Source organism: Zonotrichia albicollis, chromosome 30 (assembly GCF_047830755.1).
Source record: "Zonotrichia albicollis isolate bZonAlb1 chromosome 30, bZonAlb1.hap1, whole genome shotgun sequence".
NCBI lineage: Eukaryota > Metazoa > Chordata > Aves > Passeriformes > Passerellidae > Zonotrichia > Zonotrichia albicollis.
This window is the reverse complement of record NC_133848.1, coordinates 3,875,685-3,900,667: the sequence shown is the minus strand read 5'-3', so window position 1 is coordinate 3,900,667 and position 24,983 is coordinate 3,875,685. Positions and strand designations below refer to the sequence as shown.

General features: G+C 41.8%; 1 protein-coding gene across 2 annotated transcripts in view; it reads left to right on the top strand.

The window, feature by feature from the left end:
* LOC102073675 (GON-4-like protein) overlaps positions 1-24,983 on the top strand; it is a 92,861-nt gene that overhangs the window by 21,880 nt on the left and 45,998 nt on the right. For both annotated transcript variants that reach the window (XM_074529415.1, XM_074529416.1), the window contains exons 8-13: positions 2,958-3,056; positions 3,948-4,109; positions 9,541-9,736; positions 16,897-16,998; positions 17,998-18,038; positions 22,022-22,125. In XM_074529415.1, coding sequence (XP_074385516.1) covers positions 2,958-3,056; positions 3,948-4,109; positions 9,541-9,736; positions 16,897-16,998; positions 17,998-18,038; positions 22,022-22,125 — 704 coding nt within the window. The remainder of the gene's footprint in view (positions 1-2,957; positions 3,057-3,947; positions 4,110-9,540; positions 9,737-16,896; positions 16,999-17,997; positions 18,039-22,021; positions 22,126-24,983) is intronic.

Here is a 24,983-nt window from a genome sequence, read left to right as displayed (position 1 = left end):
CATTTTTCCCTAATTTCTAAAAAAAAATTAAATACAAATAGGAAAATTTCATAGAACGTCTTCCAAATGCTTAATTTAAGTAAAATATTCACATTTCTTCCTAATTTCTGAAAAACCAAAGTGAATTCAAATAGGAAAATTTCATAGAACGTCTTCCAGATGTTTAATTTAATTAAAAATATTCACATTTTTCCCTAATTTCTGAAAAACCAACATGAATAGAATTAGGAAAATTTCATAGAACATCTTCCAAATATTTAATTTCATTAAAATCTTCTAATTTACTCCTAATTTCTGAAAAAAATCAAAGTGAATACTATTAGGAAATAACAGGAAAATTTCATAGAACATCTTCCAAATGTTTAATTTAATTAAAAATGTTCACGTTTCTTCCTAATTTCTGAAAAAACCAAAGTCAATACAAATAGGAAAATTTCATATAATGTCTTCCAAATGCTTAATTTAAGTAAAATATTCACATTTTTCTCTAATTTCTGAAAAAAATCAAAGTGAATGCAAATAGAAAATAACAGAAAAATTTCATATAACATCTTCCAGATGTTTAATTTAATAAAAAATCTTCACATTTTTCCTTAATTTCTGATAAACCAAAGTGAATAGAATTAGGAAATAACAGGAAAATTTCATATATTTCTGCTCAAGCAGAAAAAGAAATTCACCCTGTCCTTGGAAATTTCTGTGTTAAATAAAACCTTTAATTAGGAAATAACAGGAAAATTTCATAGAACATCTCCCAAATGCTTAATTTAAGTAAAATATTCACATTTCTTCCAAATTTCTGAAAAACCAACATGAATAGAATTAGTAAAATTTCATAGAACATCTTCCAAATGCTTAATTTCATTAAAATATTCACATTTCTTCTTAATTTCTGAAAAAAACCAAAGTGAATAGAATTAGGAAATAACAGGAAAATTTCATATATTTGTGTGAAGCATTTCTGCTAAAGCAGAACAAGAAATGCACCCTGTCCTTGGAAATTTCTAAATAAATTGCTAAATAAATTCTAAATAAAGTGCTAAATAAAACCTTTAATTAGGAAATAAGAGGAAAATTTCATAGAACGTCTTCCAGATGTTTAATTTAATTAAAAATATTCACATTTTTCCCTAATTTCTGAAAAAACCAAAGTGAATACAATTAGGAAATAACAGGAAAATTTCATAAAATTTCCTTAAAATTTCATAAAAATAAATTTCATAAAAAATTCATAAAAATTTCATTTAAAAATTTTTATTTTTGCTTTATTTCTGCTCAAGCAGAACAAGAAATTCACTCTGTCCTTGGAAATTCCTGTGCTGAATAAAACCTTTAATTAGGGAATAACAGGAAAATTTCATAGAACATCTTCCAAATGTCTGATTTAATTAAAAATATTCACATTTTTCCCTAATTTCTGAAAAAACCAAAGTGAATACAATTAGGAAATAACAGGAAAATTTCATAAAATTTCCTTAAAATTTCATAAAAATAAATTTCATAAAAAATTCATAAAAATTTCATTTAAAAATTTTTATTTTTGCTTTATTTCTGCTCAAGCAGAACAAGAAATTCACCCTGTCCTTGGAAATTCCTGTCCTGAATAAAACCTTTAATTGGGAAATAACAGGAAAATTTCATAGAACATCTTCCAAATGTCTGATTTAATTAAAAATATTCACATTTTTCCCTAATTTCTGAAAAACCAACATGAATAGAATTAGTAAAATTTCATAGAACATCTTCCAGATGTTTAATTTCCTAAAAATATTCAAATATTTCCCTAATTTCTCAAAAACCAAAGTGAATAGAATTAGTAAAATTTCATATAACATCTTCCAGATGTTTAATTTCATTAAAATCTTCAAATATTTCCCTAATTTCTGAAAAACCCAAAGTGAATACAAATAGGAAAATTTCATATAACATCTTCCAGATGTTTCATTTAATTAAAATATTCACATTTTTCCCTAATTTCTGAAAATGCAAATTGAATACAAATAGGAAAATTTCATAGAATGTCTTCCAAAATGTTTAATTTAAGTAAAATATTCACATTTTTCCCTAATTTCTGAAAAAACCAAAGTCAATAAAAATAGGAAAATTTTATATAACGTCTTCCAAATGTTGGATTTCATTAAAATCTTCAAATATTTCCCTAATTTCTGAAAAACCAAAGTGAATAGAATCAGGAAATGTAATAGGAAAATTTCATATAACAGAAAAACAGCCCAAAAGCCCCAAAAAAACACCCCAAAATCCTCAAAAAAAAATCCCAAAAACCTCAGAAAAACATCCCAAAAACCCCAAAAAAACACCCCAAAAACCCTGGGGTGTTTTTTTGGGCTGTTTTTTTGGGGTTTTTGGGAGGTTTTTTTGAGGTTTTTGGGGGGTTTTTTGGGGTTTTTTTTGAGGTTTTTGGGCTGTTTTTTTGAGGGTTTTGGGGGGGTTTTTTGAGGTTTTTGGGATTTTTTGGGGGGTTTTTGGGATGTTTTTTTGGGCTGTTTTTTTGAGGTTTTTGGGCTGTTTTTTTGAGGATTTTGGGAGGTTTTTTTGGTCTTTTTTTGACGTTTTTGGGATGGTTTTTTGAGGGTTTTGGGGTGTTTTTTTTGGGATGCTTTTTTGAGGTTTTGGGGATTTTTTTTTGAGGATTTTTGGGCTGTTTTTTTTGGGGTTTTTGGGCTGGTTTTTTGGGATGTTTTTTTGAGGATTTTGGGAGTTTTTTTGAGGATTTTGGGAGGTTTTTTGGGATGTTTTTTTGAGGTTTTTGGGGTGTTTTTTTGGGATTTTTTTAAAGTTTTTTTGGGATTTTTTTGGGGGTTTTTGGGCTGTTTTTTTGGGCTGTTTTTTTGGGGTTTTTGGGCTGGTTTTTTGGGCTGTTTTTTTGAGGTTTTTGGGATATTTTTTGGGATTTTTGGGCTGTTTTTCTGAGGATTTTTGCCCATTTTTCCCCGCAGAGTTTGCTGGAGAGCGACGTGGAGAGCGCGGCGTCGTCGCCCCGCGGGGCCAAGCGGGGCCGGCGCTCGTCCGAGGAGGAGGGAGCGGCCCCGGGCGAGGTAACGGCGAATGCTGGGCTGGGAAACGGGAATGGACGGGAATAATGGGGAAAGTTCATGGTTTTGTGTGAAGATTTCAACCATTTCTGATGAAGCAGAACAAGAAATTCGCTCTCGAAAATTCACCAAAAATTTGCCGAAAAATCACCGAAAATTCACCGAAAATTAACGAAAAATTCACTGAAAATTCACTGAAAATTCACCAAAAATCACCAAAAATTCACTGAAAATTCACTGAAGGTTCACCGAAAATTCACCAAAAACTCACAAAAAATTTACTGAAAATTTGCCAAAAATTCACTGAAAATTCACCAAAAATTCCCCAAAAATTCACTGAAAATTCACCAAAAATTGACTAAAAGTTCACAAAATAATCACCGAAAATTCACTGAAAACTCACCAAAAATTCACTGAAAATTCACCAAAAATCACTGAAAATTCACCAAAAAATCACCAAAACTTCACCAAGAATTCACAGAAATTCACCAAAAACTCACCAAAACTTCACGGAAAAATCACCAAAAATTCACCGAAAAATCACCAAAAATTTACTGAAATGTCACCAAAAATAACCAAAAATTCACCGAAAACTCACCAAAAATTCACCGAAAACTCACCAAAAAGTCACCGAAAAATCACAAAAAGTTTACTGAAAATTCACCGAAAATTCACTGAAAACTCACCAGCAATTCACCAAAAAATCACCAAAAATTCACTGAAAATTCCCCGAATATGCACCAAAAATTCACTGAAAAATCACTGAAAATTCACCGAAAAATCACCAAAATTCACCAAAAATTCACCAAAAAATTACTGAAAACTCACCTAAAATTCCCCAAAAAATCTGCAAAAATTCCCCTCTTGTCCCACCCCCCTCTCCCCTGTCCCCAGCCCGCGCCCCCCGCCCCCCCCAGACACGTCCGTGCCGAGGTTGTGCCCATGGGGCCGCCGCCGCCCCCCCAGGCCCGGCCCAGCCGCGACAGCGCCTTCATGGAGAAGCTGCACGCGGTGGACGAGGAGCTGGCGCGGAGCCCCTGCATGGACGCCTTCCAGGTACCCGGCCCGGCCTGGGGTGGGCAGCATTTGATGGAGAGGAGGAGAGTTTCTGGGGTTTTCCCCTTTTTTCTGCTTTTTTTCCTGCTTTTTTCCCTTTTTTTTCTGCTTTTTTTTCCCTTTTTTCCCACTTTTTTTCCACCTTTTTTCCCACTTTTTTTCCACCTTTTTTTCCCCCCTTTTCCCCCTGTTTTCCCCTTTGTTTTTCCATTTTTTCCCCCCATTTTTTTCATTTTTTTCCCCCTCTTTTTTTCCCCTCTTTTTTTTCTCCCTCTTTTTTCCCCTGCTTTTTTTCCCCACCTTTTTCCCCCATTTTTCCCTTTTTTTCCCCGTTTTTCTCCCTCTTTTTTTCTCCCTTTTTTATCTCCCCTTATTTTTCCCCCTTTTTTCCCCCTTTTTTTCCTCTTTTTCTCTGTGTCTTTCCCTTTTTTCCCGTTTTTCTCCACTTTTCCCCCCCTCTTTTTTCCCTCTTTTTTTCTTCCCTCTTTTTTTCCCCTGCTTTTTTTCCCCTGCTTTTTTTCCCCACCTTTTCCCACCATTTTTCCCTTTTTTCCCCTTTTTTCCTCCTTTTTTTCCCCGCTTTTTTCTCCCTCTTTTTTCTCCCTTTTCTCCCCCTGTTTTTCTCCCCATTTTTCTCCCTTTTTTTTCTCCCCTTATTTTTCCCCCCTTTTCCCCCCTTTTTTCCACTTTTTCCCCCGCTTTTTTCCCCTTTTTTCCCACTTTTTTCCCACCTTTTTTCCTCCCCTTTTCCCCCTTTTTTTCTCTTTGTTTTTCCATTTTTCCCCCTTTTTTCCCACTTTTTTTTCCACGTTTTTCGCCCTATTTTTTTCATTTTTTCCCCTCTTTTTTCTCCCTCTTTTTTTCTCCCTTTTTTTCTCCCGTTATTTTTCCCCCCTTATTTTTCCCCTTTTCCCTCCCCTTTTCCCCTTTTTCCCCCTCTTTTCCCCTTTTTTCTCCTTTTATTCCCTTTTTCCCCCCCTTTTTTTCTCTTTGTTTTTCCCCCTTTTTCCCACTTTTTTCCACTTTTTTCCCCTATTTTTTTCCCCTCTTTTTTTTGCTCCCTCTTTTTTTCCCCTGCTTTTTTTCCCCACCTTTTCCCCCCATTTTTCCCCTGCTTTTTTCTCCCTTTTCTCCCCGTTTTTCTCCCCTTATTTTTCCCCCTTATTTTTTCCCCCTTTCCCCCCATTTTCCCCTTTTTTCTGCTTTTTTCCACTTTTTTTCAACCTTTTTTTCCATCTTTTTTCCCCCTTTTTTTCTCTTTGTTTTTCCCCTTTTCCCCCTTTTTCCCCCGCTATTTTTTCCACTTTTTTCCCCCATTTTTTTCATTTTTTCCCCGCTTTTTTTTCCCTGCTTTTTTCTCCCTTTTCTCCCCCTGTTTTTCTCCTTCTTTTTTTCTCCCTTTTTTTCCCCCCTTATTTTTCCCCTTTCCCCCCCCTTTTCCCCCCCTTTTCCTCCCCTTTTCCCCCCCTTTTCCCCTTTTTCCCCCTTTTTTCCCCCCTTTTTTTCTCTTTGTTTTTCCCCCTTTTCTCCCACTTTTTTTCCCACTTTTCCCCCCATTTTTTTCATTTTTCCCCCTGCTCTTTTTTCTGCTCCCTCTTTTTTCCCCTGCTTTTTTTCCCCCCACTTTTCCCCTTTTTTCCTCCTTTTTTTCGCCCCGCTTTTTTCTCCCTCTTTTTTCTCCCTTTTTTTCTCCCCTTATTTTTCCCCCCTTATTTTTCCCCCTTTTTTCCCCTTTTCCCCCCTTTTTTTCCACTTTTTCCCGCTTTTTTTTCCCCTTTTTCCCCCCTTTTTTCTCTTTGTTTTTCCATTTTTCCCCCTTTTTCCCCTGCTTTTTTTTCCACTTTTTTCCCCCATTTTTTTCATTTTTTCCCCGCTTTTTTTTCCCTGTTTTTTTCCCCCCATTTTTCCCCTTTTTTCCCCCGCTTTTTTCTCCCTTTTTTTCTCCCCTTATTTTTCCCCTTTTCCCCCCCTTTTCCCCCCCTTTTCCTCCCCTTTTCCCCCCCTTTTTTCCTCTTTTATTCCCTTTTCCCCCCCTTTTTTCTCTTTGTTTTTCCCCCTTTTTTCCCACTTTTTTTTTCCACTTTTTTCCCCTCTTTTTTCTGCGCCCTCTTTTTTTCCCCCCCATTTTTCCCTTTTTCCCCTTTTTTTCCTCCTTTTTTTCCCCACTTTTTTTCCTCCCTCTTTTTTCCCTGCTTTATTTTCCCCCGCTTTTTTTTCCCACCTTTTCCCCCACTTTTTTCCTGCTTTTTTCTCCCTTCTCTTCCCCTGTTTTTCTCCTCATTTTTCTCCCTCTTTTTTTCTCCCCTTATTTTTTCCCCTTTTCCCCCCTTTTTTCCTTCTTTTTTCCCTTTGTTTTTCCCTTTTTCCCCCTTTTCCCACGTTTTTTTCCCACTTTTTTTCACCCCATTTTTTTCATTTTTTTCCCTCTTTTTTTCTCCCTTTTTTTTCCCTCGCTTTTTTTTTCCCACCTTTTTCCCCCATTTTCCCCCCATTTTTTCCCCACTTTTTTTCCCGCTTTTTGCTCCCTTTTCTCCCCCTGTTTTTCTCCCCTTATTTTTCCCCCTTATTTTTTCCCCTTTCCCCCCCATTTTCCCCTTTTTTCCGCTTTTATTTCCCTTTTTTCCCCTTGTTTTCCCCTTGTTTTTCCCTCTTTTACCCTTTTTTCCCCTCTTTTTTTCCTTCCTTTTTTTTCTCCTCTTTTTTCTCCCTCTTTTTTCTCCCTTTTTTCCCCCCTTATTTATTTTCCCCCCTTATTTATTTTCCCCCCCTTTTTTCCCCAGCCTTTTTTTCCTTTTTCCCCTCTTTTTTCCCCCTCTTTTTTTTTTTCTTTTTTTTTCCTTTTTTTTTTTTTTTCCTGGGCTCTTTTCTGGCCTTATTCCATTTTTTTTTCTGGGCTTTTTGTTCTGGGATGTTCTGGGGTTTATTTCCTGGGACAATGTGGGTTTCTTTCCTGGGATGTTCTGGTGGGACTTTGTGGTTTTTTTCCTGGGAATTTGGGGGTTTTTTTGGGACATTCTGGAGGGACTTTGTAGGCTTTTTCCTGGGATGTCCTGGGCTTTTTCTGGGACATTCTGGGGTTTTTTTAAGGAAGTTCCTGTGGGACTTTGTGGACATTTCCTGGCTCTTTGGGTTTTTTTTGGGACATTCTGGGGGGAGTTTTTGTGTTTTTTTCTGAGACATTCTGGTGCGACTTGGTGGGCTTTTCCTGGGATGTTCTGGGTTTTTTTTCTGGGATGTTATGGTGGGACTTTGCAGGCTTTTTCCTGGGCTTTTTCCTGGGAATTTGGGGTTTTTTTGAGACATTCTGGTGGGACTTGGTGGGCTTTTTCCTGGGATGTCCTGGGCTTTTCCTGGGACATTCTGGGGTTTTTTTTGGGACATTTTGGGGGGACTTTGTGGGCTTTTTCCTGGGCTTTTTCCTGGGACTTTGCGGGTTTTTTTTGGGACATTCTGGGAGAAGTTTATGTGGTTTTTTTCTGGGACATTCTGGAGGGACTCTGTGGGCTTTTCCCTTGGCTTTTTTCTGGGACTTTGGGGTTTTTTTGGGACATTCTGGGGTGACTTTGTGGGCTTTTTCCTGGGCTTTTTCCTGGGATGTCCTGGGCTTTTTCTGCGATGTTCTGGTTTTTTTTCTGGGACGTTCTGGGGGGACTTTGTGGGCTTTTTCCTGGGATGTTCTGGGTTTTTTCCTGAGACATTCTGGGTTTTTTTTAAGGAAGTTCTGGAGGGACTTTGTGGGCTTTTTCCTGGGCTTTTTCCTGGGACTTTGGGTTTTTTTTTGGGACATTCTGGGAGGAGTTTATGTGGTTTTTTTCTGGGACATTCTGGAAGGACTTTGTGGGCTTTTTCCTGGGATGTTCTGGGTTTTTTTCTGGGACATTCTGGTGGGACTTTGTGGGCTTTTTCCCAGGCTTTTCCTGGTGTGCCCTGGGCTTTTCGTGGGACATTCTGCAGGGACATTATGTCTTTTTCCTGGGTCTTTGGGGTTTTTCTGGGACATTCTGGAGGGACTCTATGGGCTTTTTCCTTGGCTTTTTCCTGGGAATTTGGGGTTTTTTTGGGACATTCTGGGGTGACTTTGTGGGCTTTTTCCTGAGCTTTTTCCTGGGACGTTCTGGGTTGTTTTTCTGGGATGTTATGGTGGGACTTTGTGGAGTTTTTCCTCGGCTTTTTCCTGGGCCTTTGGGGTTTTTTTAAGGAAGTTCTGGTGGGACTTTGTGGGCTTTTTCCTGGGATGTCTTGGACTTTTCCTGGGACGTTTTGGGTTTTTTTTCTGGGATGTTCTGGAGGGACTCTGTGGGCTTTTTCCTTGGCTTTTTCCTGGGCTTTTTCCTGGGAATTTGGGTTTTTTCTGGGACATTCTGGGGGGACTTTGTGGGTTTTTTCTGGGACATTCTGGAGGGACTTTGTGAGCTTTTTCCTGGGCTTTTTCCTGGGATGTCCTGGGCTTTTCCTGGGACGTTCTGGGTTTTTTTTAAGGAAGTTCTGGGGGGACTTTCTGGGCTTTTTCCTGGGAATTTGGGGGTTTTTTTGGGACATTCTGGGGGGACTTTGTGGGCTTTTTCCTCGCCTTTTTCCTGGTGTGCCCTGGGCTTTCCCTGGGACATTCTGGGCTTTTCCTGGGACATTCTGGTGGGACTTTGTGGGCTTTTTCCTGGGCTTTCCCTGGTGTGCCCTGGGCTTTCCCTGGCACGCTCTGCAGGGCTGTTCTGCCTTTTCCCTGGGCCTTTGGGTTTTTTTTAAGGAAGTTCTGGTGGGACTTTGTGGTTTTTTTTGGGACATTCTGGGGGGAGTTTGTGTATTTTTTTCTGGGACATTCTGGAGCGAGTTTGTGGGCTTTTTCCTGGGCTTTTCCTGGGATGTCCTGGGCATTTTCTGGGACCTTCTGGTGGGACTTTGTGGGCTTTTTCCTGGATCTTTGGGGGTTTTTTTGGGACGTTCTGGGGTGACTTTGTGGGCTTTTTCCTGGGCTTTTTCCTGGGAATTTGGGGTTTTTTTGGGGACATTCTGGGAGGAGTTTGTGTATTTTTTCTGGAACGTTCTGAGCTTTCTCTGGGACATTCTGGAGGGACTTTGTGGGCTTTTTCCTGGGATGTCCTGGACTTTTCCTGGGACATTCTGGGTTTTTTCCTGGGACGTTCTGGGTTTTTTTCTGGGATGTTATGGTGGGACTTTGTGGGGTTTTTCCTGGGAATTTGGGGGTTTTTTTGGGACATTCTGGTGGGACTTTGTGGGCTTTTTCCTGGGTCTTTGGGGTTTTTTTGGGACATTCTGGTGGGACTTTGTGGGCTTTTTCCTGGGCTGTTCCTGGTGTGCCCTGTGCTTTCCCTGGCACGTTCTTCAGGACCATTCTCCCTTTTCCCCGGCCCTTTCTCCCTTTCCCCTCTCCCCCCGTGCCATCCCCTCGCTGACGCGTGCCGGTGTCCCGCAGCCGCTGGAGGAGCACGGCCTGATCGCCCTGCGCACGCGCTCCAAGCGGCCGCTCAAGGACGTGCCCCTGGGGCAGCTGGAGGCCGAGCTGCGCGCGCCCGACATCACCCCCGACATGTACGAGCCCAGCACGGGCGACGACGAGGAGTGGGAGCGCTGGCTGCGGGGGCTCATGGACGACGACGTGGGCAACGAAGGTGCCTGGCGGGGTCACTGGGGTGACAAACAGCAGGGATTTGTGTTAAATTGTCATGTCCTGGCTTAAATACATTCGGGCGGGCCATTGCAGAACTTGGAACTTGAGCAGAGCTTGAGCAGAGCATGAGCAGGACTTGGTGAGAACTTGGTGAGAATGTGGTGAGAACTTACTTGGGCAGAACTTGGTGAGAACTTGGTCAGAACAAGGGCAGAACTTGGGCAGAACTTGGGCAAAGCATGAGCAGGACTTGGTGAGAACTTGGGCAGGACTTGGTGAGAACGTGGTGAGAACGTGGTGAGAACGTGGTGAGAACTTACTTGGGCAGAACGTGGGCAGAACTTGAGCAGAGCATGAGCAGAATTTGGTCGGAACTTGGTTGGAACTTGGTCAGAACTTGAGCAGAACATGAGCAGAACTTGGGCAGAACTTGAGCAGAACTTGGTTGGAACTTGGTCAGAACTTGCTCATGAATGATGATGTGGAGAACGAAGGTACCTGGTGGGGTCACTGGTGTGACAAACAGCAGGGATTTGTGTTAAAATTGCCATATCCTGGCTTAAATACATTCAGGGATGGTGGCTCCACCACCTCCGTGGTCAGAACTTGAGCAGAGCATGAGCAGAACTTGGTGAGAACTTGGGCAGGACTTGGTGAGAATGTGGTGAGAACTTACTTGGGCAGAACGTGGGCAGAACTTGAGCAGAACATGGGCAGAACTTGGTGAGAACTTGGTGAGAACAAGAGCAGAACTTGGGCAGAACTTGGTGAGAACTTGGTCAGAACAAGAGCAGAACTTGAGGAGAATTTGGTTGGAACTTGGGCAGAACTTGGGCAGAACTTGGTGAAAACTTGGGCAGGACTTGGGCAGGACTTGGTGAGAACTTGGTGAGAACGTGGTGAGAACTTACTTGGGCAGAACGTGGGCAGAGCTTGAGCAGAACATGGTGAGAACTTGAGCAGAACAAGAGCAGAACTTGGGCAGAACTTGAGCAGAACTTGAGCAGAATTTGGTCGGAACTTGGTTGGAACTTGGTTGGAACTTGGGCAGAACTTGAGCAGAGCATGAGCAGAACTTGGTGAAAACTTGGGCAGGACTTGGTGAGAACGTGGTGAGAACTTACTTGGTCAGAACTTCAGCAGAACTTGGTCAGAATTTGGTCAGAACTTGGGCAGAACATGAGCAGAACTTGGTGAGAACTTGAGCAGAACTTGAGCAGAACTTGGTTGGAACATGAGCAGAACTTGGGCAGAACTTGCTCATGAATGATGATGTGGAGAACGAAGGTACCTGGCGGGGTCACTGGTGTGACAAACAGCAGGGATTTGTGTTAAAGTTGTCATAGCCTGGCTTAAATACATTCGGGCAGGCCATTGCAGAACTTGGAACTTGGTTGCAACTTGAGCAGAGCTTGAGTAGAGGTTGGTCAGAACTTGGTTGGAACTTGAGCAGAGCATGAGCAGAACTTGGTGAGAACTTGGGCAGGACTTGGTGAGAACGTGGTGAGAACTTACTTGGGCAGAACTTGGGCAGAACTTGAGCAGAGCATGAGCAGAACTTGAGCAGAACTTGATCAGAACTTGAGCAGAACTTGGTGAGAACTTGGGCAGGACTTGGTGAGAACTTGGTGAGAACGTGGTGAGAACTTACTTGGGCAGAACGTGGGCAGAACTTGAGCAGAACATGGTGAGAACTTGGGCAGAACTTGGGCAGAACTTGGGCAGAACTTGGGCAGAATTTGGTCGGAACTTGGGCAGAACTTGAGCAGAATTTGGTCGGAACTTGGTTGGAACTTGGTCAGAACTTGGGCAGAACTTGGGCAGAACATGAGCAGAATTTGGTCGGAACTTGGGCAGAACTTGAGCAGAATTTGGTCGGAACTTGGTCGGAACTTGGTTGGAACTTGGGCAGAACTTGGTTGGAACATGAGCAGAACTTGGGCAGAACTTGCTCATGAAAGATGATGTGGAGAACGAAGGTACCTGGTGGGGTCACTGGGGTGACAAACAGCATGGATCTGTGTTAAAGCTGTCATGTCCTGGCTTAAATACATTCGGGCGGGCCATTGCAGAACTTGGAACTTGAGCAGAGCTTGAGCAGAGCATGAGCAGAACTTTGTGAGAACTTGGGCAGGACTTGGGCAGGACTTGGTGAGAACTTGGTGAGAACAAGAGCAGAACTTGGGCAGAACTTGGGCAGAACTTGGGCAGAACTTGGGCAGAGCATGAGCAGAATTTGGTCGGAACTTGGTTAGAACTTGGGCAGAACTTGAGCAGAACATGAGCAGAACTTGGTGAGAACTTGGGCAGGACTTGGTGAGAACATGGTAAGAACGTGGTGAGAACTTGGTGAGAACTTGGTCAGAACAAGAGCAGAACTTGAGCAGAACATGGGCAGAACTTGGTGAGAACTTGGTCAGAACAAGAGCAGAACTTGGGCAGAACTTGGGCAGAACTTGGTCAGAACTTGAGCAGAACTTGAGGAGAATTTGGTTGGAACTTGGGCAGAACTTGGGCAGAACTTGAGCAGAACATGAGCAGAACTTGGTGAGGACTTGGGCAGGACTTGGTGAGAACTTGGTGAGAACGTGGTGAGAACTTACTTGGGCAGAACTTGAGCAGAACTTGGTGAGAACTTGAGCAGAGCATGAGCAGAATTTGGTCAGAACTTGGGCAGAACTTGGGCAGAACTTGCTCATGAATGATGATGTGGAGAACGAAGGTGCCTGGTGGGGTCACTGGTGTGACAAACAGCAGGGATTTGTGTTAAATTGCCATATCCTGGCTTAAATACGTTCAGGGATGGTGATGCCACCACCTCCCTGGGCAGGCCATGGCAGAACTTGGTGAGGACTTGGTGGGAGCTTGGTTGGAACTTGGTTGGAACTTGAGCAGAGCATGAGCAGAACTTGGTGAGAACTTGGGCAGGACTTGGTGAGAACATGGTAAGAACGTGGTGAGAACTTGGTGAGAACTTGGTCAGAACAAGAGCAGAACTTGAGCAGAACTTGGGCAGAACTTGGTGAGAACTTGAGCAGAACTTGAGGAGAATTTGGTTGGAACTTGGGCAGAACTTGAGCAGAACATGAGCAGAACTTGGTGAGAACTTGGGCAGGACTTGGTAAGAACTTGGTGGGAACGTGGTGAGAACTTACTTGGGCAGAACTTGGTCGGAACTTGGTTGGAACTTGAGCAGAGCATGAGCAGAACTTTGTGAGAACTTGGGCAGGACTTGGGCAGGACTTGGTGAGAACTTGGGCAGAACTTGCTCATGGACAACGACGTGGAGAACAAAGGTACCTGGCGGGGTCACTGGTGTGACAAACAGCAGGGATTTGTGTTAAATTGCCATATCCTGGCTTAAATACATTCGGGCAGGCCATTGCAGAACTTGGAACTTGGTGGGAAGTTGAGCAGAGCTTGAGTGGAGGTTGGTCAGAGCTTGGTCGGAACTTGAGCAGAGCATGAGCAGAACTTTGTGAGAACTTGAGCAGAACTTGGTGAGAACTTGGGCAGAACTTGAGCAGAATTTGGTCGGAACTTGGTCGGAACTTGGTTGGAACTTGGTTGGAACTTGGGCAAAACTTGAGTAGAACTTGGTCGGAACTTGGTTGGAACTTGGGCAGAACTTGCTCATGAATGATGATGTGGAGAACGAAGGTGCCTGGCGGGGTCACTGGTGTGACAAACAGCAGGGATTTGTGTTAAATTGCCATATCCTGGCTTAAATACATTCGGGCGGGCCATGGCAGAACTTGGAACTTGAGCAGAGCTTGAGTAGAGGTTGGTCAGAGCTTGGTCGGAACTTGAGCAGAGCATGAGCAGAACTTGGTGAGAACTTGGGCAGAACTTGGTGAGAACAAGAGCAGAACTTGGGCAGAACTTGGGCAGAGCATGAGCAGAATTTGGTCAGAACTTGGTTGGAACTTGAGCAGAACATGGGCAGAACTTGGTGAGAACTTGGGCAGGACTTGGTAAGAACTTGGTGGGAACGTGGTGAGAACTTACTTGGGCAGAACTTGGTCGGAACTTGGTTGGAACTTGAGCAGAGCATGAGCAGAACTTTGTGAGAACTTGGTCAGAACTTGGGCAGGACTTGGTGAGAACTTGGGCAGAACTTGCTCATGGACAACGACGTGGAGAACAAAGGTACCTGGCGGGGTCACTGGTGTGACAAACAGCAGGGATTTGTGTTCAAATTGCCACATCCAGGCTTAAATACATTCGGGCAGGCCATTGCAGAACTTGGAACTTGGTCGGAACTTGGTTGGAACTTGAGCAGAGCATGAGTGGAGGTTGGTCAGAGCTTGGTTGGAACTTGGTCGGAACTTGAGCAGAGCATGAGCAGAACTTGGTGAGAACTTGGGCAGGACTTGGTGAGAACGTGGTGAGAACTTACTTGGGCAGAACGTGGGCAGAGCTTGAGCAGAACATGGTGAGAACTTGAGCAGAACAAGAGCAGAACTTGGGCAGAACTTGAGCAGAACTTGAGCAGAATTTGGTCGGAACTTGGTTGGAACTTGGTTGGAACTTGGGCAGAACTTGAGCAGAGCATGAGCAGAACTTGGTGAAAACTTGGGCAGGACTTGGTGAGAACGTGGTGAGAACTTACTTGGGCAGAATGTGGGCAGAACTTGAGCAGAACATGAGCAGAACTTGGTGAGAACTTGGGCAGAACTTGAGCAGAATTTGGTTGGAACTTGGTTGGAACTTGGGCAGAACTTGAGCAGAGCATGAGCAGAACTTGGGCAGAACTTGCTCATGAATGATGATGTGGAGAACGAAGGTACCTGGGAGGGTCACTGGTGTGACAAACAGCATGGATCTGTGTTAAAATTGCCACATCCTGGCTTAAATACATTCAGGGATGGTGGCTCCACCACCTCCGTGGGCAGAGCTTGGTGAGAACTTGGTCAGAACTTGAGCAGAGCATGAGCAGAACTTGGTGAGAACTTGGGCAGGACTTGGTGAGAATGTGGTGAGAACTTACTTGGGCAGAACGTGGGCAGAACTTGAGCAGAACATGGGCAGAACTTGGTGAGAACTTGGTCAGAACAAGAGCAGAACTTGAGCAGAACTTGGGCAGAACTTGGGCAGAACTTGGTGAGAACTTGGTCAGAACAAGAGCAGAACTTGGGCAGAACTTGAGCAGAACATGAGCAGAACTTGGTGAGAACTTGGTGAGAACGTGGTAAGAACAAGGGCAGAACTTGGGCAGAACTTGGTGAGAACTTGGTCAGAACAAGAGCAGAACTTGAGGAGAATTTGGTTGGAACTTGGGCAGAACTTGAGCAGAACATGAGCAGAACTTGGTGAAAACTTGGGCAGGACTTGGGCAGGACTTGGTGAGAACGTGGTGAGAACTTACTTGGGCAGAACTTGAGTAGAACTTGGTGAGAACTTGGGCAGAACAAGAGCAGAACTTGGTGAGAACTTGGTCAGGACTTGGGCAGAACTTGGTCAGAACTTGAGCAGAATTTGGTCGGAACTTGGGCAGAACTTGCTCATGAATGATGATGTGGAGAACGAAGGTGCCTGGCGGGGTCACTGGGGTGACAAACAGCAGGGATTTGTGTTAAAGTTGTCATATCCTGGCTTAAATACATTCGGGCGGGCCATGGCAGAACTTGGAACTTGAGCAGAACTTGGTTGGAACTTGAGCAGAGCATGAGCAGAACTTGGTGAGAACTTGGGCAGAATTTGGTCGGAACTCGGTCGGAACTTGGGCAGAACTTGCTCATGAATGATGACGTGGAGAATGAAGGTACCTGGGAGGGATGGAGGGGTCACTGGTGTGACAAACAGCATGGATTTGTGTTCAAATTGCTGCATCCAGGCTTAAATACATTCAGGGATGGTGATGCCACCACCTCCGTGGGCAGAGCTTGGTGAGAACTTGGTGAGGACTTGGGCAGGACTTGGTGAAGACTAGGTCAGAACTTGGTCAGAACTTGGTCAGAACCTGAGCAGAGCTCAGTTTGAGCTGTCAGGTTTGTTCTTGTTCCCGTAAATCCAAAATTCCTCTTTGTGACAGTGAATAAATAAAACTGGCTTGGTGCTGGGGCAGGATGGTGACAAAACCTGATGAAAACCTGCTCAAAACCTGATTAAACCTGCTCAAAACCTGATTAAAACCTGATTAAAACCTGCTCAAAACACTTTTCAAAACCTGTTCAAAACCTGCTCAAAACCTGATTAAAACCTGTTCAAATCCTGATTAAAACCTGATTAAAACCTGATTAAAACCTGCTCAAAACCTCATTAAAACCTGCTCAAAACCTGCTCAAAACCTGATTAAACCTGCTTAAAACCTGCTCAAAACCTGGTTAAAACCTGATTAAACCTGTTCAAAACCTGCTCAAAACCTCCTCAAAACCTGATTAAAACCTGGTCAAAACCTGATTAAAACCTGATTAAAACCTGCTCAAAACCTGTTCAAAATCTGATTAAAACCTGATTAAATCTCTTCCAAACCTGATCAAAACCTGATTAAACCTGCTCAAAATCTGCTCAAAACCTGCTCAAAACCTGTTCAAATCCTGATTAAACCTCCCCAAAACCTGATTAAAACCTGTTCTAAACCTGCTCAAAACCTGATTAAAACCTGCTCAAAACACTTTTCAAAACCTGTTCAAAACCTGCTCAAAGCCTGTTGAAAACCTGATTAAATCTTTTCAAAACCTGCTCAAAACCTGATTAAAACCTGCTCAAAACCTGATTAAAACCCGATTAAAACCTGATTAAATCTCTTCCAAACCTGATTAAAACCTGTTCAAAACCTGATTAAAACCTGTTCAAAACCTGATTAAATCTCTTCCAAACCTGATTAAAACCTGATGAAAACCTGGTTAAAACCTGTTCAAAACCTGATTAAAACCTGATTAAAACCTGCTCAAAACCCTTTTCAAAACCTGCTCAAAACCTGATTAAAACCTGATGAAAACCTGGTTAAAACCTGTTCAAAACCTGATTAAAACCTGATTAAAACTTGCTCAAAACACTTTTCAAAACCTGTTCAAAACCTGATTAAAACCTCATTAAAACCTGCTCAAAACCTTTTTCAAAACCTGCTCAAAACCTGATTAAATCTCTTCCAAACCTGCTCAAAACCTGATTAAAACCTGATTAAAACCTGATTCCAACCCGATTCCTTTTGTGCAGACGAAGCTGACGATGACGATGACCCCGAGTACAATTTCCTGGAGGACCTGGACGAGCCGGACACGGAGGATTTCCGGAATGACCGCGCTGTGCGGATCACCAGTGAGTTCTCTGCACTTCCCCCTCCTTGGGAATCGTTCTGTGGCCAGGATTTGTTTTGTTTTGCAGGATATTAAATTAAGATTTATTTCATTCCAGAGCTTTTGGCTCTCTGGGAGTGTATGGGAGGGTCTGGGCTGAGCTGCTGTGCTCTGAAAAACAAAATTTAGGTGACAATAAAATCCTGAAATTAGGTGATAATGCATTCTGAAAGCTGCAGGCAGTTCAGATTTGAATGTTTGAATTTAATTAGATTTTTAGTTTTATAAACATATCATTTTCTGGCTTTGCAAAAAGCCACTCTTGCTTTAGGTCTTACTGCAGATTTGCATAACTTGAAATTTAGTAGTGAATTATAAATATGCAATTGTATAAATATTAAATATATTTAGATGAGATAAAATGTATAATATATAAAAATATATAAAATATATGAAATATATAAAATATATTAAAATATATGAAAATAGATGAAAATATATAATATCTAATATATATAATATGTAATATATATAATGCATTATATATAATATATAATATAGTATACATTATACATTGTATATTATGCATTATACATTGTATATTATGCATTATAGATTATATATTGTATATTATGCATTATATATTATATATTATATATCATACATTATACATTATATATTGTATATTATATATTACACATTATACATTATATATTGTATATTATGCATTATATATTATATATTATATATTATATATTATATATTATAAAATATTATTAATATAAAAATGAGTTTTTATGTGATATTTTAGAATCCAGACAATCTCAGCTCAAGATTTTATTTTGGGCCCAGCATTAAAAAAGGAATTATCAGGGGACTTTCTTTTTTTGGTCCTCTGCTTGTAGGAGGAGGATTTCCCTTTGAGAGAGCAATTCCTTCCATTGAGCTGATATTATGCCAGGATTTATTGAGTGTTCCTTGGAAAAGACATTTTGATAATCCCTTTTAATTTTCCTTGCAGAAAAGGAGGTGAACGAGCTGATGGAGGAGCTGTTTGAGACAGTAAGTGACAATAAAGTGGCACAAGGGAAGGTTTGCCAGGATTTCCTGGGTTGGGGGTCTGTGAAGTGAAAATCTGCAGGGATTTCCTGAAATGAAAATCTGCAGGGATTTCCTGAAATGAAGATCTGTAGGGATTTCCTAAAGGGAAGGTCTGCAGGGATTTCCTAAATTGAAGATTTGCAGGGATTTCCTGAAGATTTCTAGGGATTTCCTGAAGGGAGGGTCTGCAGGGGTTTCCTAAATTGAAGATTTGCAGGGATTTCCTAAATTGAAGATTTGCAGGGATTTTGTAAAGGGAAGATTTGGAGGGATTTCCTGGAGTGAAGCTTTGCAGGGAATTCCTGGAATGAAAGTCTGCAGGGATTTCCTGAAGTGAAGATTTTCAGGGATTTCCTGAAGGGAAGATTTTCAGGGATTTCCTGAAGATCTGCAGGGATTTCCTGAAGGGAAGATTTGCCAGGATTTCCTGGATTGAAGGTCTGTGAAGTGAAAATCTGCAGGAATTTCCTGAAATGAATATTTGTAGGTATTTCCTAAAGTGAAGGTCTGCAGGGTTTTCCTAAATTGAAGATTTGTAGGGATTTCCTGAAGATTTGTAGGGATTTCCTGAAGTGAAAGTCTGTGAAATGAAAATCTGTAGGGATTTCCTGAAGGGAAGATTTGCCAGGATTTCCTGGATTGAAGGTCTGTGAAGTGAAGATTTGTAGGGATTTCCTGAAGGGGAGGGTCTGCAGGGGTTTCCTAAATTGAAGATTTGTAGGGATTTCCTAAATTGAAGATTTGTAGGGATTTTGTAAAGGGAAGATTTGTAGGGATTTCCTGGAGTGAAGATTTGTAGGGATTTCCTGTAAGGAAGATTTGCCAGGATTTCCTGGATTGAGGGTCTGTGAAGTGAAGATTTGTAGGGATTTCCTGAAGTGAAAGTCTGTGAAATTAAGATCTGGAGGGATTTCCTGAGGGTCTTTAGGGATTTCCTGAAGGGGAGCTCTGTAAAATGAAGGTCTATAGGGATTTCCTGAAGGGAAGATTTGCCAGGATTTCCTGGATTGAGGGTCTGTGAAGTGAAGATCTACAGGGGTTTCCTAAAGGGAAGATTTGTAGGGATTTCCTGAAGGGAGGGTCTGCAGGAATTTCCTAAATTGAAGATTTGCAGGGATTTCCTGAAGGGAAGATCTGTGAAGTGAAAATCTGCAGGGATTTTCTGAAATGAAGATTTGCAGGGATTTCCTAATTTGAAGATTTGCAGGGATTTCCTGGGTTGAGGGTCTGTGAAATGAAGATTTGTAGGGATTTCCTGTAGTGAAGATTTGTAGGGATTTCCTGAAGGAAAGGTCTGTAGGAAATCCTGCTGGGATTTCCTTAAGATCTGTAGGGATTTTCTGAAGTGAAGATCTGTGAAATGAAGATTTGCAGGGATTTCCTGAAGGAAAGGTCTGCAGGGATTTCCTGCATTGAAGATCTGTGAAATGAAAATCTGCAGGGATTTCCTGAAGGGAAGATTTGCCAGGATTTCCTGAATTTGAGGGTCTGTGAAGTGAAGATTTGCAGGGATTTCCTGAAGATCTGCAGGGATTTCCTAAATTGAAAATCTATAGGGATTTTCTGAAGGGGAAGGTCTGCAGGGATTTCCTGAAGTGAGAGTCTGTGAAGTGAAAATCTGCAGGGATTTCCTGAACTGAGGATCTGTAGGGATTTCCTAAAGTGGAGATCTCCAGAGATTTCCTGAAGTGAAAATCTGCAGGGATTTCCTGAAATGAAGATTTGCAGGGATTTCCTGAGGGTCTGCAGGGATTTCCTAAAGTGAGGATTTGCAGGGATTTCCTGAAGATCTGCAGGGATTTCCTAAATTGAAAATCTGCAGGGATTTCCTGAAGGGGAGGGTCTGTAGGGATTTCCTGAAGTGAAGATCTGTGGAATGAAGATTTGTAGGGATTTCCTGAAGGAAAGGTCTGCAGGAATTTCCTGAAGGGAAGATTTGCAGGGAATTCCTAAATTGAAAATCTATAGGGATTTTCTGAAGGGGAAGGTCTGCAGGGATTTCCTAAATTGAAGATCTGCAGGGATTTCCTGAAGATCTGCAGGGATTTCCTGAAGTGAAAGTCTGTGAAATGAAAATCTGTAGGGATTTCCTGAAGGGAAGATTTGCCAGGATTTCCTGGATTGAAGGTCTGTGAAGTGAAGATTTGTAGGGATTTCCTGAAGGGAGGGTCTGCAGGAGTTTCCTAAATTGAAGATTTGCAGGGATTTCCTAAATTGAAGATTTGTAGGGATTTCCTGAAGTGAAGTCCATAGGGATTTCCTAAAGATTTGTAGGGATTTTCTGAAATGAAGATCTGTAGGGATTTCCTAAAGGGAAGGTCTGCAGGGATTTCCTAAATTGAAGATTTGCAGGGATTTCCTGAACTGAAGCTCTGTGAAATGAAAATCTGCAGGGATTTCCTGGAGTGAAGATCTCTAGGGATTTCCTGAGGGTCTTTAGGGATTTCCTAAAGTGAAAATCTGTATGGATTTCCTGAAGGGAAGATTTGCCAGGATTTCCTGGATTGAAGGTCTGCGAAGTGAAGATTTGTAGGGATTTCCTGAAGGGAGGGTCTGCAGGGGTTTCCTAAACTGAAGATTTGTAGGGAATTCCTAAATTGAAGATTTGCAGGGATTTCCTAAATTGAAGATTTGCAGGGATTTCCTGAAGATCTGTAGGGATTTCATGAAGGGAAAGTCTGTGAAATGAAAATCTGTATGGATTTCCTGAAGGGAAGATTTGCCAGGATTTCCTGGATTGAAGGTCTGGGAAGTGAAGATTTGTAGGGATTTCCTGAAGGGGAGGGTCTGCAGGGGTTTCCTAAATTGAAGATTTGTAGGGATTTCCTGAAGGAAAGGTCGGCAGGAATTTCCTGGTGTGAAGCTTTGCAGGGAATTCCTGGAATGAAAGTCTGCAGGGATTTCCTGAAGTGAAGATTTGCAGGGATTTCCTGAAGATCTGCAGGGATTTCCTAAATTGAAAATCTGCAGGGATTTCCTGAAGGGGAAGGTCTGTAGGGATTTCCTGAAGTGAAGATCTGTGAAATGAAGATTTGTAGGGATTTCCTGAAGGAAAGGTTTGCAGGAATTTCCTGAAGGGAAGATTTGCAGGGAATTCCTAAATTGAAAATCTATAGGGATTTTCTGAAGGGGAAGGTCTGCAGGGATTTCCTAAATTGAAGATCTGCAGGGATTTCCTGAGGGTCTGTAGGGATTTCCTGAAGGGAAAGTCTGTGAAATTAAGATCTGGAGGGATTTCCTGAAGGGGAGCTCTGTAAAATGAAGGTCTGTAGGGATTTCCTGAGGGTTTTTAGGGATTTCCTGAGGTGGAGCTCTGTAAAATGAAGGCCTGTAGGGATTTCCTGAGGGTTTTTAGGGATTTCCTGAGGTGGAGCTCTGTAAAATGAAGGCCTGTAGGGATTTCCTGAGGGTTTTTAGGGATTTCCTGAAGGGAAGCTCTGTAAAATGAAGGCCTGTAGGGATTTTTCTGAAGTGAAGATCTGTGAAATGAACATTTGTAGGGATTTCCTGAGGTTCTTTAGGGATTTCCTGAGGGGGAGCTCTGTGAAATGAAGGCCTGTAGGGATTTCCTGAGGTTTTAGGGATTTCCTGAAGTTTTAGGGATTTTCTGAAGTGAAGATCTGTGAAATGAAGGCCTTTAGGAATTTCCTGAGGGTGTTCAGGGATTTCCTGAGGGGGAGCTCTGTAAAATGAAGGCCTGTAGGGATTTCCTGAGGGTTTTTAGGGATTTCCTGAGGTGGAGCTCTGTAAAATGAAGGCCTGTAGGGATTTCCTGAGGGTTTTTAGGGATTTCCTGAGGTGGAGCTCTGTGAAATGAAGGCCTGTAGGGATTTCCTGAGATTTTAGGGATTTCCTGAGGTTATTTAAGGATTTCCTGAAGGGAGCTCTGTGCTGATCAGACCCTCCTGAGCTTCCTCAGCCCCAGTTCAATCTCTGTTCTGCAGTTCCAGGGCGAGATGGGCTTCTCCAGCGTGAAAGATGAGAGGCCGGAAGATGGAGAAGCTGTTCCAGAGTCCAGGCCAAATTTCAACACCCCCCAGGCCCTCAGGTAGGAGAATTGATTGATTTCTGTCCTGATTTCCTCTGAGGAAAAGCCTCTGTGACAGCTGCCAAAGAGAAAAGCTGTCCTGGCAGCTCAGGGTGCTGTTGGGAAAGCTCTGAGCCATTTTTCTTCATGGCAATGTCCAGGCCCAGGCTGGGCAAGGCTTGGATCAACGTGGGATGGTGGAAAATATCCTTGCTTTTGTCACTGGATGAGTTTTTGGGTCTATTTTAACCCAAACCATTCTATTACCCAAAAATCCCCTTGCACCTAAACTGAGGGGGTGAGGAGCTGAAAGTCCTGAGCTGAGAAATCTTTGGACATTTGGGATTAAATTCATTAAAAGAGATTTTCCAGGCAATCTGTGGCTGTTTCTGGGAATGCCCAAGGCCAGGTTGGACACTTTGGAGCACCCTGGGATGGTGGAAAGGGTCCCTGAGTTTTTTGATCTCTTTCAACCCAAACCATTCCATGGTTCTGTGATAACATTGCCCAAAAATCTCTTTGTACCTAAACTTGAGGGGGTGAGGATCTGAAACTGCTGAGCTCCCCAATCTTTGGATGTTTGGGATTAAATTCATTAAAACAGATTTCCCAGAGAATCTGTGGGTGCCCCTGCATCCCTGGCAGTGCCCAAGGCCAGGTTGGACAGGGCTGGGATGGTGGAAAGGGTCCCTGCCATGGCACTGGATGAGTTTTTGGGTCTATTTTAACCCAAACCATTCCATAGTTCCATGAGAACATTGCCCAAAAATCCCCTTGCACCCAAACTTGAGGAGATGAGGATCTAACCCTTAACTGCTGAACTCAGAAATCTTTGGACATTTGGGATTAAACCCATTAAATCAGATTTTCCAGGGAATCTGTGGCTGGTTCTGGGAGTGCCCAAGGCCAGGTTGGGCAGTTTGATCACCCTGGGATGGTGGAAGGTGTCCCTGCCATGGCACTGGATGAGTTTTAAGATTTATTTCAACCCAAACCATTCCATGGTTCTATGAGAACCATTGCCCAGAAATCCCCTTGCACCTAAACTGAGGGATGAGGATCTGAAACTCCTGAGCTCCCCAATCTTTGGACATTTGGGATTAAATTCATTAAATCAGATTTCCCAGGGAATCTGTGGCTGTTTCTGGGAGTGCCCAAGGCCAGGTTGGGCAGTTTGATCACCCTGGCATGGTGGAAAATGTCCTTGCTCTTGGCACTGGATGAGTTTTTGGGTTTATTTTAACCCAAACCATTCCATGGTTCTATGAGAACATTGCTCAGGAGAATTCCTCCCACCAAAAATCCCCTTGCACCTAAACTGGGGGAGTGAGGAGCTCAAAGTCCTGAGCTCCCCAATCTTTGGAGATTTGGGATTAAATTCATTAAAAAAGATTTCCCAGAGATGAGTTTTTTGGGTCTATTCAACCCAAACCATTCCATGGTTCTATGAGAACATTGCTCAGAAATCCTCTGGCACCCAAACTTGAGGAGATGAGGAGCTGAAATCCTGAGTGCCCCAGTCTTTGGACATTTGGGGTTAAATTCATTAAAACAAATTTCCCAGAGCAGCTGTTCTGCCCCTGCATCCCTGGCAGTGCCCAAGGCCAGGTTGGACAGGGCTGGGATGGTGGAAAGGGTCCCTGCCCATGGCACTGGATGAATTTTAAAGTCTATTTTAACCCAAACCATTCCATGGTTCTATGAGAACATTGCCCAAAAATCCCCTTGCACCCAAACTGAGGGGTGAGGAGCTGAAACTCCTGAGCTCAAAAATCTTTGCACATTTGGGGTTAAATTCATTAAAACAGATTTCCCAGGCAATCTGTGGCTGTTTCTGGCAGTGCCCAAGGCCAAGTTGGGCAGTTTGATCACCCTGGCATGGTGGAAGGTGTCCCTGCTATGGCACTGGGGGTGAATTGAGATGAAATTTAAGCTCCCTCCAAGCCAAACCATAGAACATTTTTGTAATTTCTCCCCAGATAACAATTGCAGCTCAGGAGGGGGTGGCTCCTCACTGACGGGGCAGAGCAGCTCGAGCTGCAGCTGCGGCTGTTTGGGAAGGGAGCGACAGCAAAGCTGGGCCGGCCGGGCGGGCCCTGGGCTGGGCCGTGCACAGGGCCGGGCTCTGACCAGCTACACACTGGTTATGTGCTAATAGAATTTTAGTTATATATAAATATACATAAATTATATCTACATAAAATGTATATTAATGTATTATTTATATAGAAATATATATGTATACATTTATATTTATAATATAGAAATATATATATTTTATATAGTTTATGTAATAATATATAATATTTAGATAAAATGTGTACATATTTATATGTATATATGTATATGTGTATATATATGTATACATATATGTATGCATATGATATAGATACATTTTATATAACAATTTATATATGTAAATATATAAATAGATATTCTATATATGCATAAATTATATATATTACATATAATATATAAATATATTATTTCTATATATATAATTTATATAATATATATTCTATTTATATATAATGTATATATATTTATATCTAATATATATACATTTTATATAATAGTTTATATATCTAAAATATCAATATATATTTTATATATGCATAAATTATATATATTATATATAATATGTATAATATATTATTTATATATATTTATATATATTTATAATCTATAAATATATATTTATATCTAATATATATACATATTTTCTATAATAATTTATATTGGTAAATATATAAATTTTTATATATAATACATAAATTTTATGTATATAATTTATATATAATTTATATATATTACATTATATATTATATATTATTATATGTATTATAATTATGTATATTAGAAACATATATTATTATAAT